This window comes from Elephantulus edwardii, unplaced genomic scaffold (assembly GCF_000299155.1).
Source record: "Elephantulus edwardii isolate Elephantulus edwardi_28Jun2011 unplaced genomic scaffold, EleEdw1.0 scaffold00133, whole genome shotgun sequence".
NCBI lineage: Eukaryota > Metazoa > Chordata > Mammalia > Macroscelidea > Macroscelididae > Elephantulus > Elephantulus edwardii.
This window is the reverse complement of record NW_006399883.1, coordinates 6,427,597-6,452,852: the sequence shown is the minus strand read 5'-3', so window position 1 is coordinate 6,452,852 and position 25,256 is coordinate 6,427,597. Positions and strand designations below refer to the sequence as shown.

The following is a 25,256-nucleotide window of genomic DNA, read 5'->3' as shown; positions in this document are numbered from 1 at the left end:
TTTGAATCTTTCTGCTGCCTCTCTCTTGTCGCTCCCCTTAGCCCAACCCCACCACCTCTTTCTAGAATGTGCTGCTTTTAAGTGACGTTGCCGTTAGGTGTCATCAAGTCTACTGTGGCTCATAGTGACACTATGAACAACACATCAGAACCTTGTCCAGTCCTGGGCCACGTCCCAATCTCCCCCATGCCCAAGCCCATTTAAGTGTTAGCAAGCTGCAAACTACTTCTGTGAGGTTTTCTGGAAAAGGCTTATCAAAATGGGGGCGAGAAGGAGGCTCTCTTCTGTCCTCTGTCTACTTTTTCTCTGTGCAGAGCCAAGTGCTGGTCTCTCCAGAAAGGGATCCATATGTGCCTCTCCGTCAGTAGCCAAAGTCACAGGACACTCGTTGTTCCAGATTTGCTTCTGTGACATTCTACAAAAGTGGCATACCCGTGCCCCAACCCATTGTCTTTTAGTCTCCACAGTCAGAGGACATTCCAGACCAACTTGAAATATCTTGAAGTACCAGGGAAAGCAAACCATTAATGTGCCTGGCTTCTCATGGAAAGACTGAGTCAGAACCTAAATTAACTAGATGTTAATCTAGAAGTGTCTCAGAAGAAATGCCTGGTGTTTATTTCTTAGAATCAGTCAACAAAAATCTCATATATCTCAATGGTCCAATCTCATGATACACAGTGTCAGCATAAGCCAGGATTGACGTGATGGAAACTGGTTTGATTTTTTAGTGTAGTTCAGTGCTTTCTTCTTAGCCTGTCATCTCCACCAGGTCAGCTAAAAGCACCCAGGCCCCATGCACTCAGCTCTCCAAATAAGGTGCTGAGGGTGGGGACCATACACTGGGCCCTCTCCAGCTCCCTGGCTTATGTCTTCACCACCAAAGGCTCTGCTATTTGTCTCCAGCATTTTTACGGAAGACCTGCTTCTGAAAACCAGCCCTGAAACCCCTGTGGATCATAATAATCTGATCCACAATCATTGGCATGGTACCAGACTGGACAGTGTACTGTTCCCTTGTGCAAGGAGTTGGAGATGCCATAAAGGTTGGTTTTGCTTTAAGACAGATCAGAAAGAGCAGTGGGCTCAAGGAGAACAAAAGATGGTGAAACCAGGCTGCTCCTTGGAGGCAAGGAATCTGAAGCTTCGTCTGACATACTGTGGACATGCTGCAAGGAGGGATCAGTCCTTGGAGAGGGGCGTCTTGCTTGGGAGAGTGGAGGAACAGTGCAAGAGAGGAAGTTCCCCGACGAAATAGATTGACTCAGTGCCTGGGGTAATGGGGGGGTAGGTATGTCAGGGACAATAAGGTTGGCACAGGATGGAACAGGGTTCAGAGGTGTTGCATATAAGGTCGCTATGAGTTGCAATAAAGCATTCCGAGTGTGTCTTGAACGGGAGTCCACCCTTACCCCTAGCCTGCTCCTTCCCCTGGGAGTTTGCCCCCAAGGTCTCAATTAGCCTCTGAAGACCTTGATCTTAATGAAGCCACCTTACTGGTTGAAGGACTCCCAAGGGCTTGGGCTGCTTTTACTGGAAAAAGGAAGGTTGTAGAGAGCACATTCTAGCACCTCCTAGAACATTCCATCCCATCATGCTTCCATGAAATATGAACAAATTTGAACCTGTGTACACATAAGGGGCTGGACGGAAATGAGTCAGAACATGAAATCAGCACTCATTTTATCCCGAAAGACACCAGCCCTGCTGAAGAGTTCTCCCAGCGAGGCAGGAGAACAAGAAGGCTAGGGGACAAGCCCAGGCCCCGCTGGGGGCTTCCAGTGGGAGATGCGTCAGCAACATTTGGCACCTGCAGATCCTGCAGAGACAGCTTGCGGTACCTCTCAGGGCAGAGGAGAGGAATCAGAAGAGAGGTAAACATGTCTCACTCTCTCAGAGACAATTTCACCACGAGTAGCACTGGACACCCCTTCCTCAGGACATGTTTTTCTCCTATTCATTCCTCTGAGAACAAGAGACTTTCTCTGATCTTTCCTTTAGACCAGGCACGAAGAGGACACCCACAACAGTAAGGTTCTGTCCACGTGAGGGACTCTACCGTGGCTTCTCCCAAGAAATGGCCCTACTCCCGTCAAGGTTGTCATCTTCCTCCCGACCCATCCTTCTGTTCTGACTCATCCCTTCTGTTGAGCTGGCCCAGCAGCTTCTCATGATTCACTGCCAGGACCCCCCATCATCCTCAATAGGAGGAGGGTGGCAGGCTGGACTCTGAAGGGTGACTGGCCAGCTTAGAGTATGAACAAAGCTGATGCTGCAGGAAGAGCAGAGGCGCCATCCATCAGGGCAGAAAGCCTGCTGAGTAGGGCTCACTGGTCCACCCAGCCCTTTAACAACAGTGACAACTGTGCTGTGATGAAACTTGTGTTGCTATAAGGCTTGAAGCTAGCTATACTTCCAGTATTTTATATATCAGCAGGTCACTCATGGTGGACAGACTTAAGCAGAGCTTCCAGACTAAGGCAGACTAGGATAAAAGCCTGGTAATCTTTCCCAAAATCAGCCAGGGTAACTGTGTATGTATGAATCACAAGAGAACATCATCCGCTACAGCACCAGAAGAAGGGTCATCGGTTGGAATACGCCAAAATACATAGAGGCCACAGCAGTGGATTCAGGAGGACAGCACAGGACCAGGATATGCGCCCTTCTGATGGGAGCTGGAGCTCCTTTAATGGCAACAGACAAACTACATTTGAAAAGCCTGACTGACTTGGGCCAGTGCTGCAGCGAAGCCCTACCACAAGCGGCCATGTGGATCACATCTGTTCTGATGAGCTCAGACACTGTGAAGACATCATCTAATTCAGCTATGCATCAGCTCTAAAAGGCAGGAGGGGCTGGAACCTCACAGGACCTCTGGAAACCCAGAGTACTAGAGGCAGTTGTTGATGTCAACAGTCGGGTTCCAGGAGGCCAGGGCTGGAGGTGGTGGGTCTGCATGCTGATAGGATCCACTCTGTGTTAGCAAGACCCAAGAAGACCTCTCTTCTGCTCGCCCCACAGAAGTGGGACCCAAAGCAAACTCTGCGGTCTCTCCTGGGATCTTTGCATCCAGTGACTTACTGCGGAGGTAGCTGTCTGATCACCATGGGCTACTACTGGGGTCTCCTTGAGTGACAAGAATAGATTTCAGCCCCCACATTTCATAGGGCTGGGAACCTGGAGGAATGTGACATGATGTGAAATAGGATAAGAGGATGTTGCCATCTTCTCTTGGTCTCTTAAGCTCTTTGCCAGCCAGCTTCTTTCTCCGGGCAGTGAACTGCCTTCCTCCTGTCCAGCAGTAGGGATCGGGAACTGATGAAAGTCATTAGAGCTGGCAGGGGTGGGAGGCAGGTTGGGTATTCCATCCCTTATTTATGCTGCCAAGTAAGGCTCTATTCTTCTGTTGATGCAAGTTCATTTTTGTTGTTGTTGTTGTTGTTGTTAAATGCCTTTGAGTCATAGACAACCCATAGCCACCCTATGAACGAAAGACCTGAACACATAGATAATTTTCAAAATTTCTCCAAGTTTTTGGGTTTTCCAAAGGCAATCTATTTCAGAAGTGGATGCCACTCTTGTTTCCAGGCTTGTTTTAATCAGGAAGCTCCACCAAACACTGTCCCCCCTGGGTAACCATTAACGCGTTTGACACATCTGTGTCACAGTGTTCAGCATCACAGCAAGCACGAGTTACCTCTGTACAGTAAGTGGACAGACCAGGACTATACCACTTAGAAGAATGTTTGATCAAAAACAATTAAAACCAGGCCTGAGGGCTGCAGTTTAAAATCACCCACCTTTGGCTTGGTAGAATCACTTTCTGTCCACCAGGCCAATTGATGGCCTGAAAAATCTTTGAGCAGCTTAAAGGTTTGCAGTCCATTACTGACCTCAGTGTTGGCAGTTTGAATCTACCTGGAGGTACCACAAAAGAAAGGCCTGGTGTTAAGTTCCATAACGACCACAGTCACCTACATGGACAGAGAGGTTCTGTTCAGCCACACAGTCACTGTGAATTGAAATCGACTTGATGGTAACAAATTAAGTGGCTGGTTTTCAGTCTCATTCACAGTCAGATTTCTCCCTGGATTGTGCTCTGATGTTTGTTTTTCTGTGACTTCTGAGTCATGGTATTAGTTAAGAATATTGAATCTAGCACGTGATGCCAGAAGACCAGACAAATATGTCACTGATGAAGTCCAGCCAGAATGCTCCTTGGAGGATGGTGAGGTTTCGTCGCACATACTTTGGACATGTTCTCTGGAGGGGTCAGTCCCTGGAGAAGACATTATTCTTGGCAAAGCACAAGCTGTTAGAAAGAGGACGACTCTCAATGAGACGGACTGATGCACTTGCTGCAACAATTGGCTTAAGCAGAGCAGAGATTGTGAGGCCCAGGATCAGACAGGATTGTGTCCAACTGTACATGAGGTCACTATGAGTCAGAATGGACTTGAAAAAAAATAGCAAAACCATGTGAGTAAATCTAAAGTGCATGTTAACCTTTGTTATTTAAACTCATCTCCCATAACTCAGTATAATAAACACTCAGGTACAGGTGCCAGGAAGGATTGGGAGGCACTGTCTGCATTGCGTTTAAGGTAGATTGTTTATAAAATATTAGTGACCAAACAATTCAACCTGCACAATAAAACCTGCAAGACCTTTAGCCTTGGTCAAGTCACCGAAATGCACGTGGTTTCTGCAATTTTTATATCTTGTTCTTTTGGGTTCCATGAATCCATCTTAAAGAGTCCCTGAGTGGTGTGAGTGGTTAAGTGCTCAACTAATCAGAAAGGCTGGCAGTTTGAATGCATCCAGAGGAGCCTCAGGAGGCCGATCTGGCAATGTGCTTCCACAAGACCAGAGCCTTGACGCCTTCAGGAGCACAATCTGCAACACACACGAGGCTCTCCAGGAGTAGGAATCACCTTGAAGGCCATAACAACAGCATGCCATCTCTCTCCTTCTGGTATCAGAATAAAGTCGTTCCACGTGAAACATCATCAGTAGCAGCAGGAATGCTTTACTTCTCATATAAATCAGGTTCGACTTGTACTGTGCCTTTCACTCGCCTCCTCCGAATGACACGAGCTGAATCAGAAGAGTATTGAAAGTGGTGGGGGGTGCGCACAGTATGGAGGGATGAGTGGAGAACCAAGGAGAGGAGGAAGCACAATGGTCCCAGCTTATTGTGACCCCAACTGTACCAGAGGCAAACTGTAAAGGTTTCATGGGGTTGTAAATGCCAGCGAAAAGCCCTGTGCTTTGGAAGTAGATGGGCCAGCCCTTGACTCATGCAAGGGTGGTTTAATTTACTTGGTATTATTATGTGATATTATTTTATTCCATGTGAAGGGATGTGGCATCAGGATTGGAAGAAGATTCATCAACAATCTGCTTTATGCAGATGACACAACCCTGTTTGCTGAAACTGAGGAGAACCTGAAGCGCTTGCTGCAAAAAGTCAAGGACTACAGCCTTAAGTATGAACTGAAGCTCAAGATCAAGAAAACAAAGATTCTCACCACTGAGCCAATTGGCAGCATCATGATAGATGGTGAAGAAATTGAGATTGTTAACAGTTTCAGTTTGCTTGGCTCCACAATCAACACTCGTGGTATCAGCAGCCAGGAAATCAAAAGATGAATTGTATTGAGAAAGTCTGTCATCAGGGACCTCTCCAGAGTACTGAAGAGCAACACTGTCACTCTGGAGGCTAAGGTGTTCCTGATCAAGGCCATGGTCTTTGCAATTAGTCAGAAAGCTGGAAAATGGCTAGAGATGAAAGGAGAATTGATGTCTTTGAGCTATGGTGCTAGAAAAGAGTATTGGACTGCTAGAACAAACAGGTTCATCCCAGAAAGGGAGAAACCAGGCTGCCCCTTGGAGGCAAGGATTCTGAAGCTTTGTCTGACTTACTTCGGACATGTTGCAAGAAGGGACATTTGCTTGGAGAGGAACATCATGCTTAGGTGGGTGGAAGGACAGCGCAAGAGAGGAAGAGCCTCGATGAGATGGATTGATTAAGTGACTGGAGTAATGAGGGTAAGTGTATCAGAGACAGTAAGGTTGGTTTAGGGTAGTTATACATAGGGTCCATATGAGTCACAAGTGACTCGATGGCACCTAACAACAACAACAACAACATTATGTATCACAGGAAAGGGCACAAATTCCATAAATAGAATTGCTATTAAAGTATCCTTAAGTATATTGTGCAGTCTAGAGACTAAGGTACGCCTAATCCAGGCCATGGTCTTCGCAATTGCATGCTATGCATCAAAGAGCTGAGCAATGACTAAGGATGACAGAAGAAGAATTGATGTCTTTGAGTCATGGTGCTGGAGAAGACTGTTGAAAATACCATGGACCACTAGGAGAACAAACAGGTCTGTCTTAGAGAGTCAAACCAAGTTTCTCCTCCATCTCACATATTTTGGGCATGTGGCCAGGAAGGATCAGTTCTTGAAGAAAGACATCATGCTTGGAAGGATGGAAGGACAGTACAGGAGAGGAAGACCCAGGATGAGATAGATTGACATGATAACCGGGGCAGCTGGATTAGGTGTGTCTGAGTCAGCGAGACTGGCTCAGGATAGTGCAGGGTTCAGAGCTGTCGTACACAGGGTTGCTATCACAGGTGACTCGACGGCATATAACAACAAGTATATTGAACTGTAGGCTATTAATCATTCCATTTTCAAACAAAATATGAGGAGCCCAGTGATGCTGTTATCAATAACTCTATAAATCCTAGACTTTAAGCGATAGCACTATGCTTCTCTAAAGGCTGTAAAAAAAAGAGATGATGATGATGATGATGATGATGTAAGTGGGATCTCCCCAGACCCTGTTCAGATACTAAAGGTTACCCTAGCACTCTCCTGAGAGGGTTCTGTTATCAACCCGTAATACCAGAGAGAGAACAAAAGATACGTTTCTGGTCTAACAAGTTGATGTTTAGATAGTTCCACGTGTGTCAGAGTAGAACTGGCTACCACAGAGTTTTCAAGGACTGATTTTTTGAAGTAGATGGTCAGATTTTCTTCTGAAGTGCCTCTGGGTGGATATGAGCTTCTAATCTTTCTGTTAGTTACCAAGCACGCTCGAGTTCAATAGTCATCCTTTGAAAACCCTGCAGCGCACAATTCGCCTCTGATACACGTGGGGTCAGCATGAGTCTGAGCTGACTCAACAGCCACCGGTTCCCTGGGGAAGGAACCATTAAAAAGGGAGTTAGATGATCACAGTGCTAAGGGAAACTTGTTTATTTTTAAAAAAAGACTGCTTCATAACATGTAAGAACTAAATTTCTTCTTGCAAGTGTGTGTGGGTAGAGGATGGTTATTTTTAAATGCGTGACTAAGCACAGTCATTGTTAGTATTTTATAAAAAAACAACTTAATCTAAAATGCATTACACATGGAAAGAATCTGAGCACTTGGTCGGACCCTGGTGCCGGTTTTTCTGACCACCACAGCTTGCAGACCACGCTGCCACAGGCTGCTGAGTCTTGTTCTAGTTTCTGATTCTACGTCATTCCCCTTGGGTCCCATGTGCATGGCTCCAGTCTGTACAGAAATGCCCTCACCCTTCATGTACAGGAAGCTGTGATAGGCTAGGGGACAAGAGATCAACAAACAAAAACTACTGACTTAAACGACCTTCCCATGCATGCTTTCAAGATGAGTTTCATGCACTTTCTGGGCCATCGTGAATAGCTCAGCTGTTAAACAAAAGGCTAGAAGTTTGAATCTACCTGGAGGGGATCTGAGTGAGCCAAAGGCCTGGCGATCTGTTTCCAAAAGATTACAGCGTTGAAAGCTCTGTGGATCATAGACACCCTCGGAGCCACCATGAATCCGAGCCCACTTGACAGCAGGTGGGTTTTTTGGGGGGGGTTGGGTGCTTTAGTGGTAAAATCTTTCTGTGCTGTAGTCCTTGATTTGATTCCTGGTCAACCTGTGAACCTTAGGTACAGCTATCCTCATCTGTCAATGGAGACTTGAGTATTACTATGATGGTGACCAGGAGATCTTTTAGACTCAGAAAGTCTAGGAAGAAAGATTGACCTAGAAATGTACTGAAAATCAGCCAGTGAAAATCCTAAAGATCACAGTGGGGATTCTGCAGGACCTGGTGGCGTTTCTTTCCACTGGGCCTGGGGTCACCATGAGTGGGACTGACTCACAACAGCTGTTGGAAGGCAGCATGGACCGTAGCTCAAAAGCAACATACTCACCATCTCTCTTCTGCCTTCATCTTTCTCTTGAAGCTTGAGATGTGCAGAAACCTGCAAAGGACAAGGACAGCAGTGTCAAAGCAGAAGGGATGACTTCTAGAAGAGCCACAGCAATCAAAGGACGAAGGTCCTATAGAAGCCTCACGTGGCTATCTTCCAAGCCCTGTGCCCATGAGGCTTTCTGAGTTACCTGATCAGTGGAAGAAAATAGGAGTGGATCTTGGTTTCATGCTTCCTTTGGCTTAATAAACATAGGAGAACACTTTTCCTGTTATCTTAGGAGAATTCTCAAGGAGTCAATGAGGGAAGTTGGATGTGGGCAGCTCAGACATGAGAGGTCAGGAGGTATTATGGTTTGATGACTTGCCACAAGTCAACTAGTGGTTGAAACTGTCCACAGTAGGAATATTTATACAACAGAAATTGGCTGATGCTATCTATCAAGGTATGCTGCCCTCCGCCCTCCTTCTCTCTCTCTCTCTCTCTCCTTTTTTTAAATCTCCTTTATCAGTAGAGCAGGACACGGGCCCTTGACCAGGATTGATAAGACCTTGGCATGGATTCATCAGGACATTATCTGTCCTGATTTTGCCCCATCAACTCCTGTGGCCTAGGTCAAACAAACAAGCAATCTTAGTTTCTTCACTGGTACAATGAAGAGGTTAAAACATGCCCATCTCACAAACTAGTAACATTGCTGTAAGCATCAAATGAGAGACCCTGAGAAGCTAAGGTCTGGCCAGGGGACAGTCACCTGCTGCGTGACTCTGAGTGTGGATTCTCTGTCTGCCTTGTGGTGACAAAGATCACATAAACAATGCATGCTCACTTTTGATTGGTGGCTGGGGTTCAGGATCTCACAGCTTGAAGAAGTTAAATGTATCTAGCCTCAAGTGGTATGGTATTTCCCCAAACTAAGATTCAGTCTAATTGACTTTTTTAAAACAAATGTACTTCACACGGCAGAGCCTGGTGAGAAAGTAGGGAGGAGGACGGAGATAACAGCAGACGTCACCAGTCTTGCCTGGGAAGGAAGACAGTGACTGAGCTGGAAACCCAAGTCACGTTTATTAACAAGGAACCTTGTGCTTAATTCAGCAGATTGCTGAGGGGCTAAATTTCTGGATCCCAAGAAGAAATGGCACTGTAGAACTCAATCAGGTGTGTCTAATGTGTCCATTTATTAAAGAAGAATCAGCAGCAGGGTGATGAGAAAGGTCCCAAGAGTTGGTTCTACCTAGTTTATTTGCAAACATCTGCAAAAATCCCCTGCCCCCATCCGCTGGAGGGCCGGGCCTCACTGGGAGGTATCTCCTTACTCACAGAACACTCAATGCTCAAGGGAGATGAATGAGAACACCCTTGCAGGGGTCTCCCTTTCTGGTTCCTCACAAAGCAGGTTAGGGAGCAGATCATGTATCTGAAAAATTAACCTGCTTCTCTATACTGAGCTCAAACGCCCTTGGAATCGCCCTTTGGATGAAATGCAGTATCGCTGCCATGCTCTGACACAGCCAGGCAGAAGCATGGCCAAAAGCGGGGCCATCTCTGCAAGCTGGGCAAACCAAGGCCAGCTAAACAAGGTGCACAGCAGACCAGGTTGAGAATGTCGCACTGCACACCCAGGCAGCCATGGAGGCTGGGGACTCTTAACAGTCGTCAACAAGGGTAAAGCAGAAAACCAAACAGCCCTCCTCTCCACCTAAATGAGCCACAGCTTGACTGTAACCTTTTAATAAAAGACCCTCCAGAAATGCCCCTTGCCCACAGTTAGGTTGGCGTGGTCCTGGTCAGTGTGACCTTTTAGAGAATGGCCCTCAATGCCAAGAGTTGCAGCATTTGACTGAGCCATGGTCTGCCCAAAGAGCACAGTTCTAGAAACTTCTTGTTTAGGGGGAGCTACCTGGACAAAAAGCGAAGCCCAAATAGTGAAGCCGTTTTCAAACTCTCTGGCTTTATCCATAGAGGAATTAAGTGGAGCATTACGGGGAAGCTTATTAGGAGTAAAGGAAATAGTGACTGAACTACAATAGCAGCAAAAACTGACTGACTGACTATCGGCTCTCTGTTGATGCCACGTACGCTGTGTCACGGCAGCACTGAGAACCCACTGGGCACCAGCTGTGTGCTGGGGCTCCTGCTCCGTGTTACCACAATTAGCCAGTTCAGAATTCAAGTCAGTCTGGAGTGGTCTTACTCAGAGGAGACTGAGGGTGTGAGGGGTAAAGCAATCTACTCGCAAGGAAGTCATAATTAGCAGTTAAAGGCGGCACTTTGAAGCCCGAGAGACCTGCCTCTGAATCCCAGTGAGGCCATCGGCAACCGCATGATTTTGGGCTAATGGCTTACTGCTGGGGTTCCTTTCTATTCCACGTTCATAAAAATTGGTAACTCTTGACAGAGGGGGTTTGATGGCATACAGCTGTGTGCATCAGGGCTGGATTTAGCACGTTTAACAAACGTGGACTCACTTCTCCACAGGCAGAGGGGAGAGTTGGTGAATAAGACCCTCAAGAGAATTCACTAAGGTACTGGGTTCACTGAGGCTTGGCCTTAAAGTCACAGACTCACTCAAGGACACACCGATTAGGAAGAAAATTCCCGTGACCACTGGGGAGATAGGACTGTGGTCGCCCAGGAAGTGATCGGCCCTTTTCAGAAACTTGACCACAATTTTTCCACTCAAGGACTTCAGAATGCAGGGTCTTGGGAATTTATTTTTAATGAGCGTGTCTCAACAGCACTCCTCTTTGCTGTTAGAACTCTGCTGGAAGGCGAGGTTACTGAGAACTTGGAGGTAACCCAGCAGAGCCGCCAGCCCCATGTCTTACAGAGTACATGACAATGCTTCTCTCTAGTGTGTGTGATGGTCAGAGATGAGCGACCAGGGGCCTGGAGCAGCGGACCAATGAGAGACTCACCATCATGGCCTCTTGGACGGTGAGGTGTGGCAGCAGCATGTCATCCTGCATGATGTAGCAGGACACCTTCCGGAAGCAGCGCAGGTCCCGGGGCATGCCGTTGATGAGCACTGCCCCTTTCATGCCAGTCTCCCTGCAGGGCATCGGGAGAAGCGTCAGCACCCAGCAGCCAGCTCTTCCTGTTACTCCTCTCCTTACAGCTCCCTCCCAGCATCCTTCCAGATAAACCATCTGCCACAGAAACACTGAGGGGCCGGTGGGGTTGGGGGGCCCTGGGAGAGAACTCCAGCAACCCAGAGGAAGAAGTTACAAAGATAAAATGCCCAGCAGGGGAAAGAGAAGCCAAACACAAGGCCTCCCCAGGGGTTGTCTATTTATAGCAAGTGACCATGTCTTCTTTGCCAACTAAACAAACAACAAAGATATTCATGGATGCTCCTATGCACAGCCACGAGATGGCATGCCCATACCCTGGCTTTACTGGGGTCTGTAAGTTTGGTTTCTGCATCATGACTCCAAAGGTCAAAGTCGTCTGCAGTTGAAAGGTTGCTGCTTATTTCTAAGGACCCTATTGTGATGCCAACGGGGAAGGAGCACCTAGCTTGTCACTGGGCTCAGGCGGCTCAGAGAGAAGTCTAGGGCTCTGATCCAGCTCATCCAGTCCTCCGCCGCCAAAGCAGGCTGTTCTATCTGACCACTGTGCACAGGCTGGCAACATCCCCATGAATAATAATGCAAAGATGGAAAAGTCATGTCTCACCAACCATACTCATTCATTTGTTGACCTTTCATTGAAAGCCCATGTTGTTGTCAGGTCCTGGTTAGTGGACCGTGATTCATAGTGGCCCTATTCACAACATATCTGAACCCTACCCTGCTCTGCACAACCCTCAAGGTCAGGCAGGCCCAAGCCTACTGTGGTAGTCACTGTGCCAATCCATCTTGGTGAGGGTCTTCCTTTCTTTTGCCAACTCTCCACCTTTCCCAGTATGATCTTTCTCCAAGGACTGATTCCTCCTTACAATAAGCCCAAAGTAAATGAGACAAAAATTCACCATCCTTGCCTTTAAGAAGCTCTCTGGTTGTGCTTCCTTCAAGACGGATGTGTCTGTTCTATTGGCAATCTTTGGGATATTCAGTACTCTTCACCAACACCATCATTCAAAGGCTTTGATTCTTCATGTGTCATCTTTATTCATTGTCCAACATTCAGATGCACAGGAAGCAATCTAAAATACCATGGCTTGAATTAGGCACACCTTAGTCTTTAAATTGACATCCTTGCTCTTTAAAACTGTAGACAGGTCCTTGAGATCAGATATCCCCAATGCAATATATCTTTTGATTTCTTGAGTGCTATTATCAATGGTGTTGATCGTGGATCCAAGTACAATGAAATCATTGACAGCTTCAATCTTTTCTCCATCTATCATGATGTTGCCTATTGGTTGAGTGGTGAGCAAGATTTCTGATTTTATTTTCTTTTTTTTTTTAGGTTGGGGTGTAATCCACATTGAGCAACCATACTACCGGATAATCTTCTGGGCACAGTGACTTAGCCCTAGAGCTGGCAGGTGCCTTAGCCTGTCTTCTCTTCTCTTTAGCTAAGGATTCATCTTCTCCAGCCCTGCCTCCGAGATGCCATGGTGAGCAGAAGCGCAGAAGAGTCCATAGAGAGCAATGAATGAAAACACATTCTGGTTCTCCTTCATGCAGCCCATGCCTGTGATTAGGAGCCTGTGGGTGAGCATTTTCTTTCCTCCAGGGCAGGGGTTAAGCTCTAGTGCTTCCCCAAGCCTACAAGGTCCAATCGACCCCCTGCTTCTACCTGGAGCACAAGGATACTCAGATACACCTCTGGGGACTCAACACCTTTGCAAATGTTCCAGAAAACAGCTATTCCACGGGAAATACTCCGCTCCTCTATCTCCTCTCACAACCTCAGGTTGAAGGATTTGTACTTTAACCTTCAGAGATAAAGGCAACTAGAAAGAAATTGTCATAACTGAGGCTTCTTTTTTTTTTTTTTTGAGGCTTCTAAAGATCCTAGTCTACAAAGCTAAGAAACAACTTAAAAGTCCCAAGGAAAGAGGCAATATTTGTAATTTTATTTTTCAGTAAATTTCCAATTATTATTTACTATTTGCCACAGATAAGAAGTATAATTCATGATAATTAAATAAGAGCTGGTACAAGAAAGGGTGTTTGGGTTGGTTGTTTTGGGTGTTTTGTTTTGTTTTTTTTTAAACACTTATAAAGATTTTTTTTTTCCTAACCATTCACAGTCGATCAGAGTGGGCATGCCATTCGACAGTGTGGTTTCCAAACTACAAAACAATTAGCATAATCACAGACAAAAGGCTCAGGAACCCTGGGCCTGAGCCAAATGATCGTCCTTACTCTGTCTTGCTCTTGTACCCTTTTCCTCTAAGCCCAAGGCTGAGCTCCTGCAGAACCCCACTCCCAGTCATTCTGCCTGCTGGTCTCCATGAGCTTGTCTCTGTTCTCCACCCAACACACAGCAAACTTACCAATGAGTGAAGACAGTGCAAAGACTTGGCAGCGTCTCACTGTGTTGTAACATAAGGGCGCTGTGAATCACAGCCGACGCGGCAGCAGCTAACAAGAACAACCTTGCAACACTTGCAGTGTTTTTCTCCTCCCTAGGCTGTTTCCCTTACAGAATTTTTACAGCTCCTTGACAATAAATACCCCTTCTTTTGCTTCACTGGCGCCATGCTGAACCATAAGAAGTTACTCCCTGCAGACAATAGAACACTTCTAGCTGGAGTTCCTTAATAATGGTAGGCTCCCAAGTAACACAACTGGGTGAGAACTTGGCTGTCTCGTCAGTCTGCTCACCTGTATCCAGCCAGGATGTTCATGAGTGTAGATTTTCCGGCCCCAGAAGGACCCATGATCGCCACCAGTTCTCCACTGTTGAATTTTCCAGAAATTCCCTTCAGAAGGGTCTTGTATCCTAAAAAAAAAAAAAAAAAATTAAAAAAATACTTCATTGAAACGGATGAGGGAGAGAACAGTTTAAAAGCAATATATTATAGGGCATTATGATTATCATAAGAGTCCGGAATGAAGGTTGCAGAGTGGAGTATACTCGGAGCGGGGGACTGTATACCAAAGAAGGAATTTTTCTTTTACTCTTCAAAGAGAAGAGCATACTGTGGGGGAGGGGTGGGCGGGGAGAAAAGTGCAACAATGAGTGAATGGAAATCCAAAATCTCTAAATGTTCATTGAAATTAATAATAATAAAAAAATAGGTCAAATTCATTTTACAACAATCTCAGGATTCACTTTAACACCAGTATACTGGGCTGCAGAACTATGGCAAAAGGTGATATTTTTTCATTATGCAACACTGGAAATGAGCCTCAGCTCTTTGATGCCCTTATGCACTTTCTTAATTGCATTTCAAGATTTTTAATGATTATAATGCAGTAACTTCAGTACACTTATGGTGCTTTAGAATTCACAGAACACTTCTAAATAGTTATTACACGGGAAAGAGATCTACCATGCCAATATGGAATGAGAGACTGGTTGTCTAACACCTCTCTGCAGAATTGCTGCTGTCATTCTAGAAACTATCACAGTATCAGTTCAATATTAATCACTACGATTTCAAATACCAGTAGGTCCCTCACGTAGGAAAGCTTTTAGCACAGCTTCCAACTTAAGACAATGCAGAAAGGTCTGGCAATCTATTTCAGAAAACTAGCCAATGAAAACGGTATGGTAGACAACAGAACACTAGAGGATGTGATAACACTGAGGAATAAGCCCCCTTCCCCACTCCCTAACCAGGCTAGAGGCACTTACATTACACAGTGACCACAATAATGGACTTAAACATGCAAACAATTATGAAGACAGTGCAGGATCAGGCATTGTTCTGTTCTGTTGTACATAAGGTTGCCGTGAGTCACAGCTGACTTGGTGGCAACTAACAACTGTAACAATGGCCATCCAGAAGGGCTGGGTCCAGGCTTGCCCAGGCCTCACAGTATGAATGGGTCCTAATTCCAAGTCACTCCTCCCCCACTGCCCACCTCACTGCTATCCCTATTGTGGTAAATGAGTGCATTATGAATGAGTTTATATTCAAGAAGTCTCACCAAACTGCTTTAGAATTTCTTCCAAGTCTCCACTTGAGAATATTGTGCAAAAAAAAGAGAGAGAAATAGTATACATTCCATTAAAAACCACAAACCCCACTGTTACTGGGTTGACTATGACTTAAGCAACCTTCCAGTGGGTTTCCTCGGCTCTAAGTCTTTCCAGGAAGAGACTGCCCATTTTTCTCCTGCAGAAAAGTTGGTGTATTAGAACCTCTGACCTTTTGGTTAGCAATCAAATACAGTATGCACTATGGCACTGGGGCTCCTAGGAAAACTACAGCCACTTTCCCTCCCCCAAGTAAGCCTTCTAAATGTGCAAGGAAGAACAAAACAGAAGCAGTTGGGTTCACAGGGAAGTCCCTGGATGATGCAAGTGGTTAACACACTCTGCTGCCAACAAAAAGACTGGAAGCCTGAGACCACCCAGAGGCGAGACATGGTGATCTGGTTCTGAAAAGGCAGCATTTGAAAACTCTCTGGGGCTGAGTTCTACTTCACATGAGGTTAACAGGTCTCAGAGAAAACTTGATGATAACTGGTTTGATTCCAGGATCATGACTCCTGATTCAAAAAAATTTCTCAGTTCAAGGGAGCTCTGGTGCCCTAATAGCAAGAAGCTGCACTGCAATCCAGAAGGCGTACGGTTCAAATCCACCAGATGCTCCACTGGAGAAGTAGGGTCAATCTCCTCCTGGGCCAGTCAGATCTGATATGACAGTATACAATAAGAAAAAAATACTTCTCAGTTCAGACTAGCAAATACATCTGGGTAACGATAAGTCATGTAGATTTAACCATGTGGATGTAAGCTCCCAGACATAATGTTCAAAGGGATCTAAGGGGGGAGAGAGATATTGGGCTGTTTTACAAGCTCCCTTAGTTAGACTTTCTGCCTAACAGATGGTTAGCCCCTCCCTGGATCTCCAAACGTGTGTGTGTGTGTGTGTGTGTGTGTGTGTGTGTGTGTGTTTTTGCACGTGCATACATGCACAGGCCTCTGCCTGGGGTCTGAGGAGTCCTCTACCTGCCATCCTCCTCCCACAGATGGGACACCTGGACATTCCAAGCTGTCACCAGTTGCCTCCTTAATTTGGACTGGGAGTCCCTGAGGTCTTGTTTAAGGAAGGCAGAGAGAAGCGGAAGCAAACGGCAGGAAGCCTGAGTCCCTGTGACTCTGACTCATTACTGAGAGAGGTGTCACCCTGGGGAGGGGAGGTGAGCTGTCCCAGCGGGGCAAGGGGTAACACAGACAATGGAGATCCAGTGAAGGGGGGCAGCTTGGAATCACAAATGCATCAGACTCCCACATCAAGGAGTGGATGATGGAGGCTGGAAAACATGGGACATAGTCAAGCCAGAGACTAATCCAAATGGGGGAATGGGTAGCCCTAAATCCTCCATCCATCTGGGGTTGTATTGTCTGCCATCAGCAGACAGATGGACAGAAGAGCCATGGGCTGTGATGAGCATTCCTTATGCATCTATGTCCCCCACAGATGGCCGGGCTCCTCCTGATGGTGGCCTGGGCCTGGGGACTGGGCATTATGGGGATTTCAGTCTCCTGAGAACCCGTATGACATCACTCAGGGAGTCCTACATTCCAGGCCCTGCTCATTATGGGCCTCCTGCCAACTCTGTCAAGAGCCTGGGTTACTCTCAAGCAAACTCTGTGAGCTGTTCCCTCTCCTGAGGTTCACAGATGACCCCAGCTGATCCTGCCAGCCAAAACTTCCTGAGGACACACAGAGGGTGACTGAGGTGACCGGTGGCCACTTAGACACCAAACATAGTCTACGTACTGGAGTCATGAAGCCACTGAGGGTCACCTTCTTGGAGTTCTGGAAGATTTTGTTTCTTGGACATTTGAGGGAGAGCCCACAGGTCCTTCTCAAACACAATCATGTGACGGGCACAGTTCTCCACTCTGACAGAAGCTGGTGCTGGTCCTTGCATGCAGGGGTGCAGTGGGGCGGCATGTGACTAAACTGACTGGAGGAAGCTCGTGGGGTTGGGGGTCCAGGGCACCAGAAGCTGGTCACATGGTAGGAGCAGGGGGTGTTCTCAGCTCTTTCAAGGACAAAGGCAGAACAAGGCAGGGGTGGTTACAGACCATAGTCTTGCTATTTGGACTTTCGAGGTCCACATGAGAACCTCAGCCTCTCAGCAAGCAGCTACTCTGTATGACTCACCATCAGAGAGAGAAGTTGCCCAAGTACAGTGGGAGTGTGGGTGAGGTGCTAAGGCCATGGTCACGGTCTCTGCCTGTGAGATCTATGTAGGGTCTCACCATAGAGAAGACACAGGACTAATCTTTGAGTTCACGCTTCTAATGTTAGAAATGGGAGACAGAGAGAGAGAGATCTCATACACATCAGGGACTGAAAAATCTTGAAAGTGACACTGGACACAGGAATCAAGTAAACACTGTTTACTGACTGTTAGACAACCAGAACCAGCCTGGGGAAGACAGTGCATTTTTAGGAGGGATTTTGTAGGCCCCATATGATGTGGAAGGACAAGACAAACCACTTAGAGGTGTTCCCGTTATAGCCAGATTTTGTATGTCTCCGCAAATACATATATCTATATTTACGTAATGAATTCACCCTGCTCTACAAAGCCCTGCATTTTGTTCCTTATGCAGAAAAATAAAACGAAGGCGTTCCCTGCCCTACTTTCCTGCCCACAAGGCCTGCTCAGCCTAGTTCTCAGCATGCTGGACACACCACCTGCCTTCACACACTTGTCCCCACACTTGTTCACACATGTGCTTATCTCCCGGTTTTATATTTGAAGATGTGAGCTCTCAGACGGCAGCAGGCTTGGAACCACCCAAGAGGCAGGGCCATTTGACAGTCCTCATCAATCCATACATGGTGCCATTGTTCTGTGAGACCACCACTAAGGCCAGAACACCCAGACCACCATACACATACATTGGTGAGACCAATACTCAGACATCACAGCCAAGTCAACTTTCAGCACACTACAGCCAGACCACCACAACCAGGTCAATACTGTCACGTCAACGCCCAGAGACCACCACAGCTAGGCCAATGCCTAGATTTCCACAGCCAAACTTCCACAGTCAGATCACCACCCCAGTCAGCACTCAAATTCTCACTGTCCGATTACCCAGAACTCCACAGAGACCAACATCAAACAGACCATCAGCACCACAGCAACACCCAGACCAGCACAAGATCAAAGCCCTGGGAGCCCAGGCTATCTGGGGACCCCTGCAGGCCTCAGTAAGAGGAAGAGCCAGAATTCATTTAACAATATGGTCATCATTTCCTCCCTTCCCTACACTAACACAAACGTCCTTATCAGCAAAGGCCCTTCTGAATGATATAGTTTAACGCCTTCCTCTGAATCAACTCGAAAGCACCTAATGACAGGGGATATAGACCTAGTTGGATTAATTCAGAAGCTCAAGCGCTGTAGTTAGACAGTATATGCTAATTCTATCTTCTGGGAAACAGAAATAGAAGAGCGGCTCTCATAACAAGAGTCAAGTGTGGGATCCAAGCCACAGACCCCGGCAACAGATGCCAGCTCAGAAATACATGAACTCCGGGGAGCTCTGGTGGCCTAGTGGCAAGAAGCTGCACTGCAATCCCAAAGGCGCACGGTTTGAGTCCACCAGATGCTCTGCCGAGGAAGGAGGGACAGTCTCCTTCTGTACCAGTCAGATCTGATTTGACGGTACACACACACAAATAGTAAAATTTAAAAAAAAAAAAAGAAATACATGAACTCCATAATGCTGTGACCAGGACTGTCCGTCTTCTCAATCATCACGTCCTATATGTCTAGAACTTCACTAGGCACATTGTTCTTTTTAGGTGCCAACAAGCTGGTATGACTCACAATCAATAGAAAAAAATTGCAGAGTCTTGTGGCATTCTCACAACCATCACTATGTTTAGCTGCTGTACTGACCCATTTCGTTGATGTCTTCTTCATTTTTACTGATTTTTACTTTACCAAGCATGATATCCTCTTTTAGGGACTGGTTCCTCCTGGAAGCATAGCTAAAATACACGAGACAAAGTCTTCTAAGCATTGCTTCTAAAGAGTATTCTCTCTGAACTTTTTCCAAGATAGATTTGTTTGTTTATTTGGCAGTCCATGGTATATTTAGTATTTGTCACCAGTACTTTGTTGTTTTGTACCGTAGTGCCGGAGCCAACCCATAGCCGACTTTTTAGTGGGTTGTCAGAGGCAGTTAATCACAAGGGAGCTCTGGTGGCCTAGTAGCAAGAAGCTGCACTGTGATCCCAAAGGCACCCAGTTTGAGGCCACCAGCAGCTCTGCGGAAGGAGGATGGGCAATCTCCTCCCTTGTGATTAACTGCCTTTGAAAACCCGCCGGAGGGTCAGCTATGGGTCAGTTCTGACTCTATGGTACACAACACCACCACCACCAGTACTGTAATTCACAGGCACCGTGTCACTGTCAGTTTTTACAATTCACTGTCCAGCTTTTGCCTGCATTATGCAGTGATTGCAAAATAGCATGGTTTCAATGCAATGTTCATACATGTGTAGAACAGACAGAGAAAAGTGCACACAATCCAAGTATGCAGGTGAGCTCGATGAACTCTCCCAGAACCTACACCCAGATAGAGAGTTGGAACATGACCAGCCCAAGAATATCCTACTGAAAAGCAGGTAATTGCTTTGAATCTTAAGTAACGCCCCAAAGATGATGATACTCTGGAGTACTAAGTATTCTTCCAAATAAAGGGAAATAAGGTATTGTCCTTCTTTGGATATAAAGATGACATTCCTTTGCTCCTGAGAAAAAGTAAAGAGCTCCCATGCAAAATTGTTCCCCAATAATCCCTTGAGTTCTTCTTTGCCTATGATGTGACCTCTACCAGTAGGATGGTCTGCAAACCCCTCCACTCAGCAGCTCTTTAAGGCTACTTGGCTGATCAGCAGAAAAGTCGAGGTTCCAACCACTTCTGAGAACTGCAAAGGCAGGCTCTTATCCCTTCACATGTGTCTGCTAGCTCAGCAAGGCCTAGCTGCCCTTCCTCATTACCTTCCTCATTTGTGCAAGACCTCCCCATGGACCCCTACAGTCATACAATTCAAGAATATATGGTCACATGAAATGGTTAAAAGGACTGTTTGCATTGCACCCTCCAAAAGATGCAAAGTCCTAAACTCCAGTACCTGCAGGTGTGCTCCTGTTCGGAGAGAGGGGGTCTTGGAACATATTTCCTGTTAACATGAAGTCAGACTGGAGTAGGACAGGCTCTAATCCCATCTGAGTAGTGTCTGTGCAGTAGAGGAGACGAGACAGAGAGATGCACATAGGCATTTGCATATAGTCATATGAAGATGCATGTACAAGCCAAGAAACTCACAGGCTATCAGAAGCTGAGAGACACAGAAAGGACCTTCTTCTAGAGCCTTTGACAAGAACATGGCCATGCCAAAACCCTGAAATCAAACTTCTAGCTTCCAGAACTGAGAGACAACAAGAAGCATCTGTTCTCATAACCATTCAACACGTGGTGTTTTGTTATTACAGCCCCACAAAATGAGCCCAGGAAGAGGGCATTAATTGCACACCCTTCCTCTCTAAAAGGAAGGCCTTTCCTCTTCACCAGGTTGAGACTGCCACCTGCACAGCGGACAAGACAGTTTCGAGAACTGACGGGACATTCTGGAAGCTCTGTTCTGACAGTCCTCTCTGTTCACCCAAAAAAGTGTCAACTCACGCAAGTCTCCCTTCGCCTTCTATTTATTTTTTTTATCCTAGAAAACATTCTCAAAAAAAAATTTTCCCCCGCTTCAGAATGTCGGAAGCTCTTTGTGGTTTGGGGAAGACTCAAGTCTTGTTTCACTGATGAATTTCTGGCTACATCCACTAGGAAATTTACATCCTCCGGTCCAGATGGACACTTTCTAGAGCAACTTGTTATAAAAGCAGCTCCTGCCTCCTGCCACTTTGGGCAGCTGAACAACAAAGCGGGATTGGAGCAGATGTTTCGAAACAGCTGCGAAGCTGCCCTCGGTTGCAGAGCAGGGGCTGGGGATGGAGTCCCTCGGGGACCATCAGGCCCCCGGTCCTGTTTCCCTGAAGAAAATAATAAGCAGCTTGTCCCTCAAAACCCAGCCGGCAAGTCAATCACTCAGGTTTCATTTAACAAGTTGTGGTTTCGAAAGGAGCCTGTGTTTCTCCAGCGAGCCCAGGGTTAATGAATCGCTGGGTTTTGTTTCCCAGCTGCACACAACAAAGCCTTGTGTTGTCTTGCTCACGCTGAGCTGGGCTGTGGCGAGGTGAAGTGGGCCCCCCAAAACGTGGGCCTCTGTGTGTGGCTGCTCATAGGACAAATACCATGCCAGTGGCTCAGCGCTCGGATCCCTCAGGGCTTCAGTGATGCCATAAAAATCAGTGTTGATAAACAACAGTACAAAAGGGCAAGCCATATATATAGAGAGCTCCATAGGCAGAGCCAACAACGTGATACAATCCTCATTTTGTTCATGCCACCAAGGGCTTTCTTCAGGAGCGATCTGGGCCAGACGTAATAATCCCCTGTCTAGGCATAATTGCAAAGAGGTGTGTGGAGTCTCCAGTAGGTGACAGAAGCTCAGATCTTCTGTGGAGAGATGAACCAAACGTTCCCCACTTTCCCTCTGGTTCTCAGGCAAGTCCACTCTTACTCACACTTCAGATTCCCCTGCTCCCACCAGTCAGGGACTTTGAAACTGAGTTTCAGATTCTGCCCTCTTTTTCTTCTCCACAGGAGACCCCTCTCACCCAGAGACCAAAAAAAAGCACAGATTGTGCAACTTCTACTGGCCCCTCTCTATCATGCTACAGGCATGTGATATGCTTTCCGACCACAAAAGTCAAAATACCATGCATGCCCGACCATGTATCTATATTTACCTTGGCAAGTGTCTCCTAGTTCTGGATTGAATTGCATCCCCTCAAAATAAATGTGGAAGTCCTAACTCCTATACCTGTGACTCGGATGCTCTTCAAAAAAGAACTGTTTTCTTTTATGTTAATGAAACCATCCATGCCTGCAGGAGTAGACCCTGGAACTCAACCGGATTGCTGTTTGATTAACTTATGATTGGAGTCAGGGCTTCTGAGGCTGTAAATAGAACTGGGTTTCCAAGGCTAAAGTCTTTGCAGAAGCTAAATTGTCACATTTTCCACCCTGTTTGAACCTGTAGGTTCATACAAAACTGACCTTTCCATTGTAACCATGTACTTAACCCAGCAAAGCACCTTAATCCTTCCTAAGAGAGTCTTCTAATAAAAGACTAGACTTGGACAGGCACACATAGAGCCGAGAGAGGACTGTCTACAATCAGGAGCAGGCCAAGGGAGGTCAGGGAACGCTAACGGCTAAGAGACAAAGAAGGGCATCTCCCTTAGAGTCATGTCCTGGATTTGTACTTCTGGCCTCTTGATCAGCGACAATCATTTTCTGTCCTTTAGAGCCACCTGCTAGTCCTGGGTAACTGAGAGAATCCTTGTTGAGTCAACATGCTGAGGCTCAGTGAACCACCTGAAGCTAGTTGCATGAGTGTGTCTTACTCTCCGTATAAACTCTAAAAAGGGACGGTGAAGGCAAGGAAAGGGGGGAAGGAGGACCTTGCTGTGGAGAACAGTTGGTATTTCACAGTTGACAGAGTGAGGATTTACTTGCTGGGTACTTTTCCAGGTCCTTTTCTTTTGTTCTTCCTGTTGATGGCTATTTTCCAGCTCCTTGGCTTCAGTGGGGCAGAGGCTGGAGGGAGGATGAAAGCAGGAACTAGGAGGGGAAATGAGCCGGTGGCCCTGCTTCCAGCTACCAGGTTCCTGTGTCATCTCGAACGCAAGTCGTGGAGCCAGGAAGCCAATTATCAACATCCCTGCCCTCCACAGCACTTTGAAAAGAAGGCACTTTTAGAGATTTAAGAAAACTTTTTTGAAATCTTTTCAACTACCAAGAACCCAAACAAATTCTCTCACAGAGAAGACTGAAAAGGAAGAACAGTCCTATCTCAGGATGGCTTTCTGGTTAGGAACAACTGACAGTGTTACAGTCCGGCTTTGGGACTTCACTTGGAGCTTCCAGACTAAAACAGACTAAGAGAAAGGTCTGGCAATTTACATGTCAAAACCAGCCAAAGAAAAGTCTATGTATCACGACAAAATATTGATCAATACTGGAAGTTAAGCTCTCTGGGTTGGAAGTCACTCAAAAGTACACAGTGGGCACAATAATAGCCTCACACAAATCAGTAACTCTAAGAATGGCACTGGACATAGGGTCTTTATGAATTGGAGCTAACTTGACAGCAATGTCGAGAAGAAGGAAAGTAAAATATCAAGAGACATCTATCTATTCACCTTGGCCAGTGGAGCCAGCCAAGACCCTGAATATAAGCTCCTACCATGGAGCACACAGAGCTCGAAGCAGTTTATCTCAGTACCTAACTATATGCTCCCTAAAGCCCATTTCCAGACAACTCAACCCTACACAGGAGCCCATTCAATGTTGCCTTCCTCTTTCTCCTCAAGGGATGCACTACCCATTTCTCTTTCTTCTGCATTACATAAAATTTGAGGTTCCTTTATGAGGTGGCAAGCTTTTCCAGGGAGAGGCTCCAGGGAACAGCCCATTAGTCTCACAAAAGAAGCTCCATGAGCTGTCATCTTACAACTCTTTCTGAAGCCCTTCCCAAGGAGATTCTCCAACTTTCTATGGGGTCCACAGAAGCACAATGCTTGTTTGGTTTAGGACACACCCCCAGTGTAGAAGTATTCCAGTGAGATGAAATAAGCAGCTTAAGGTCTCTGCTCTTAATTTAAAAGGAATAATGGCCTCCAGCCTTCCACGAGTGGGCTGTGGAGCAGAGAGAACATGTAGTGGAAGGCAGAGGTGGCCCAGGGAAATAGCCAGGGCCACAGACAAGCTCTTTTAACAAACTTTGCCTCAATGTTCTCATTTTAAAGAAGTCTACTCTCAACAGCCTCTTTTCAACACCAGAATTCAGTTAGATTTGAGTCACACATGGCCTGACTTTTATTTGCAAGAAGACCAAATGGCTGAGGTTAACATGTAGGTTCTCACTGAAGTGTTTGTACTCCTGGAAATCTTTCCTTCAGTTTCTAAGGCTGTGATTCCTTAGGGGAGGAGACTGCTCATCTTCCTTCCACAAGCAATTGGTGAATTCAAACCACTCAACTTTGGGTTAACCGCATAATTAGTAACCCACTACACCAGAGCTGATATAATAAGGGGCAAAGACAAGCAAGTCTCTCCATACACACAATGCTTGCAGCCACTGAAATCAGAGTAAAGATTACTGTCGTGCAGCGTTTGACACAGAAATGTACTCTCAATTTGAAGGCAATCTTTCATTTCACATAGCTATTTTACAGTCATTTCTAATCAATGACAACTGAAGTAACAGAACTCCAAAGAAAATTATAAAGATGCCGATAATAAAAACAGATCATTGGCTATTTTAAATGGATATCTCTTTAATTTTTTTTCATTTTATATTATTTTGCATACAAAATCCATATATATTATGTTTCACACTTTTCTTCTTTCACATTTTTTTCATACAATAATTCTCATGTACTGTGTTTTATAAAATTAATCACCATAGAACTATGCCCACCATCAGATGGTAAAATTTTGTACATCAGCCTCACAGAATCCTAAGCCCAGGATTTTCTAGTTCTGGCAGGGAAAATCTGGCAAACCCCAAAAGGCTGTTCCTTTCACCACATCCATCATTGGCTCTCTATTATCTGGGATTATGCTTTACTGACACTTCATTTTTTTGCCACAAGGCAGGAAAGCAGTGGAATATTCCTTCTTTTCTGATGAAAATGGATGTCCAGTCACAGGTTGTACAAAAACATCACTCAGAAGATTATCCTGTGTGGTTAGCACAGAAATATTCCAGATC

General features: G+C 46.0%; 1 protein-coding gene across 2 annotated transcripts in view; it reads right to left on the bottom strand.

The window, feature by feature from the left end:
• Window positions 1-25,256, bottom strand: part of ABCG1 (ATP-binding cassette, sub-family G (WHITE), member 1) — a 95,746-nt gene that overhangs the window by 17,453 nt on the left and 53,037 nt on the right. For both annotated transcript variants that reach the window (XM_006893929.1, XM_006893928.1), the window contains exons 3-5: window positions 14,035-14,152; window positions 11,173-11,305; window positions 8,252-8,302 (exon numbers count right to left, since the gene is read on the bottom strand). In XM_006893929.1, coding sequence (XP_006893991.1) covers window positions 8,252-8,302; window positions 11,173-11,305; window positions 14,035-14,152 — 302 coding nt within the window. The remainder of the gene's footprint in view (window positions 1-8,251; window positions 8,303-11,172; window positions 11,306-14,034; window positions 14,153-25,256) is intronic.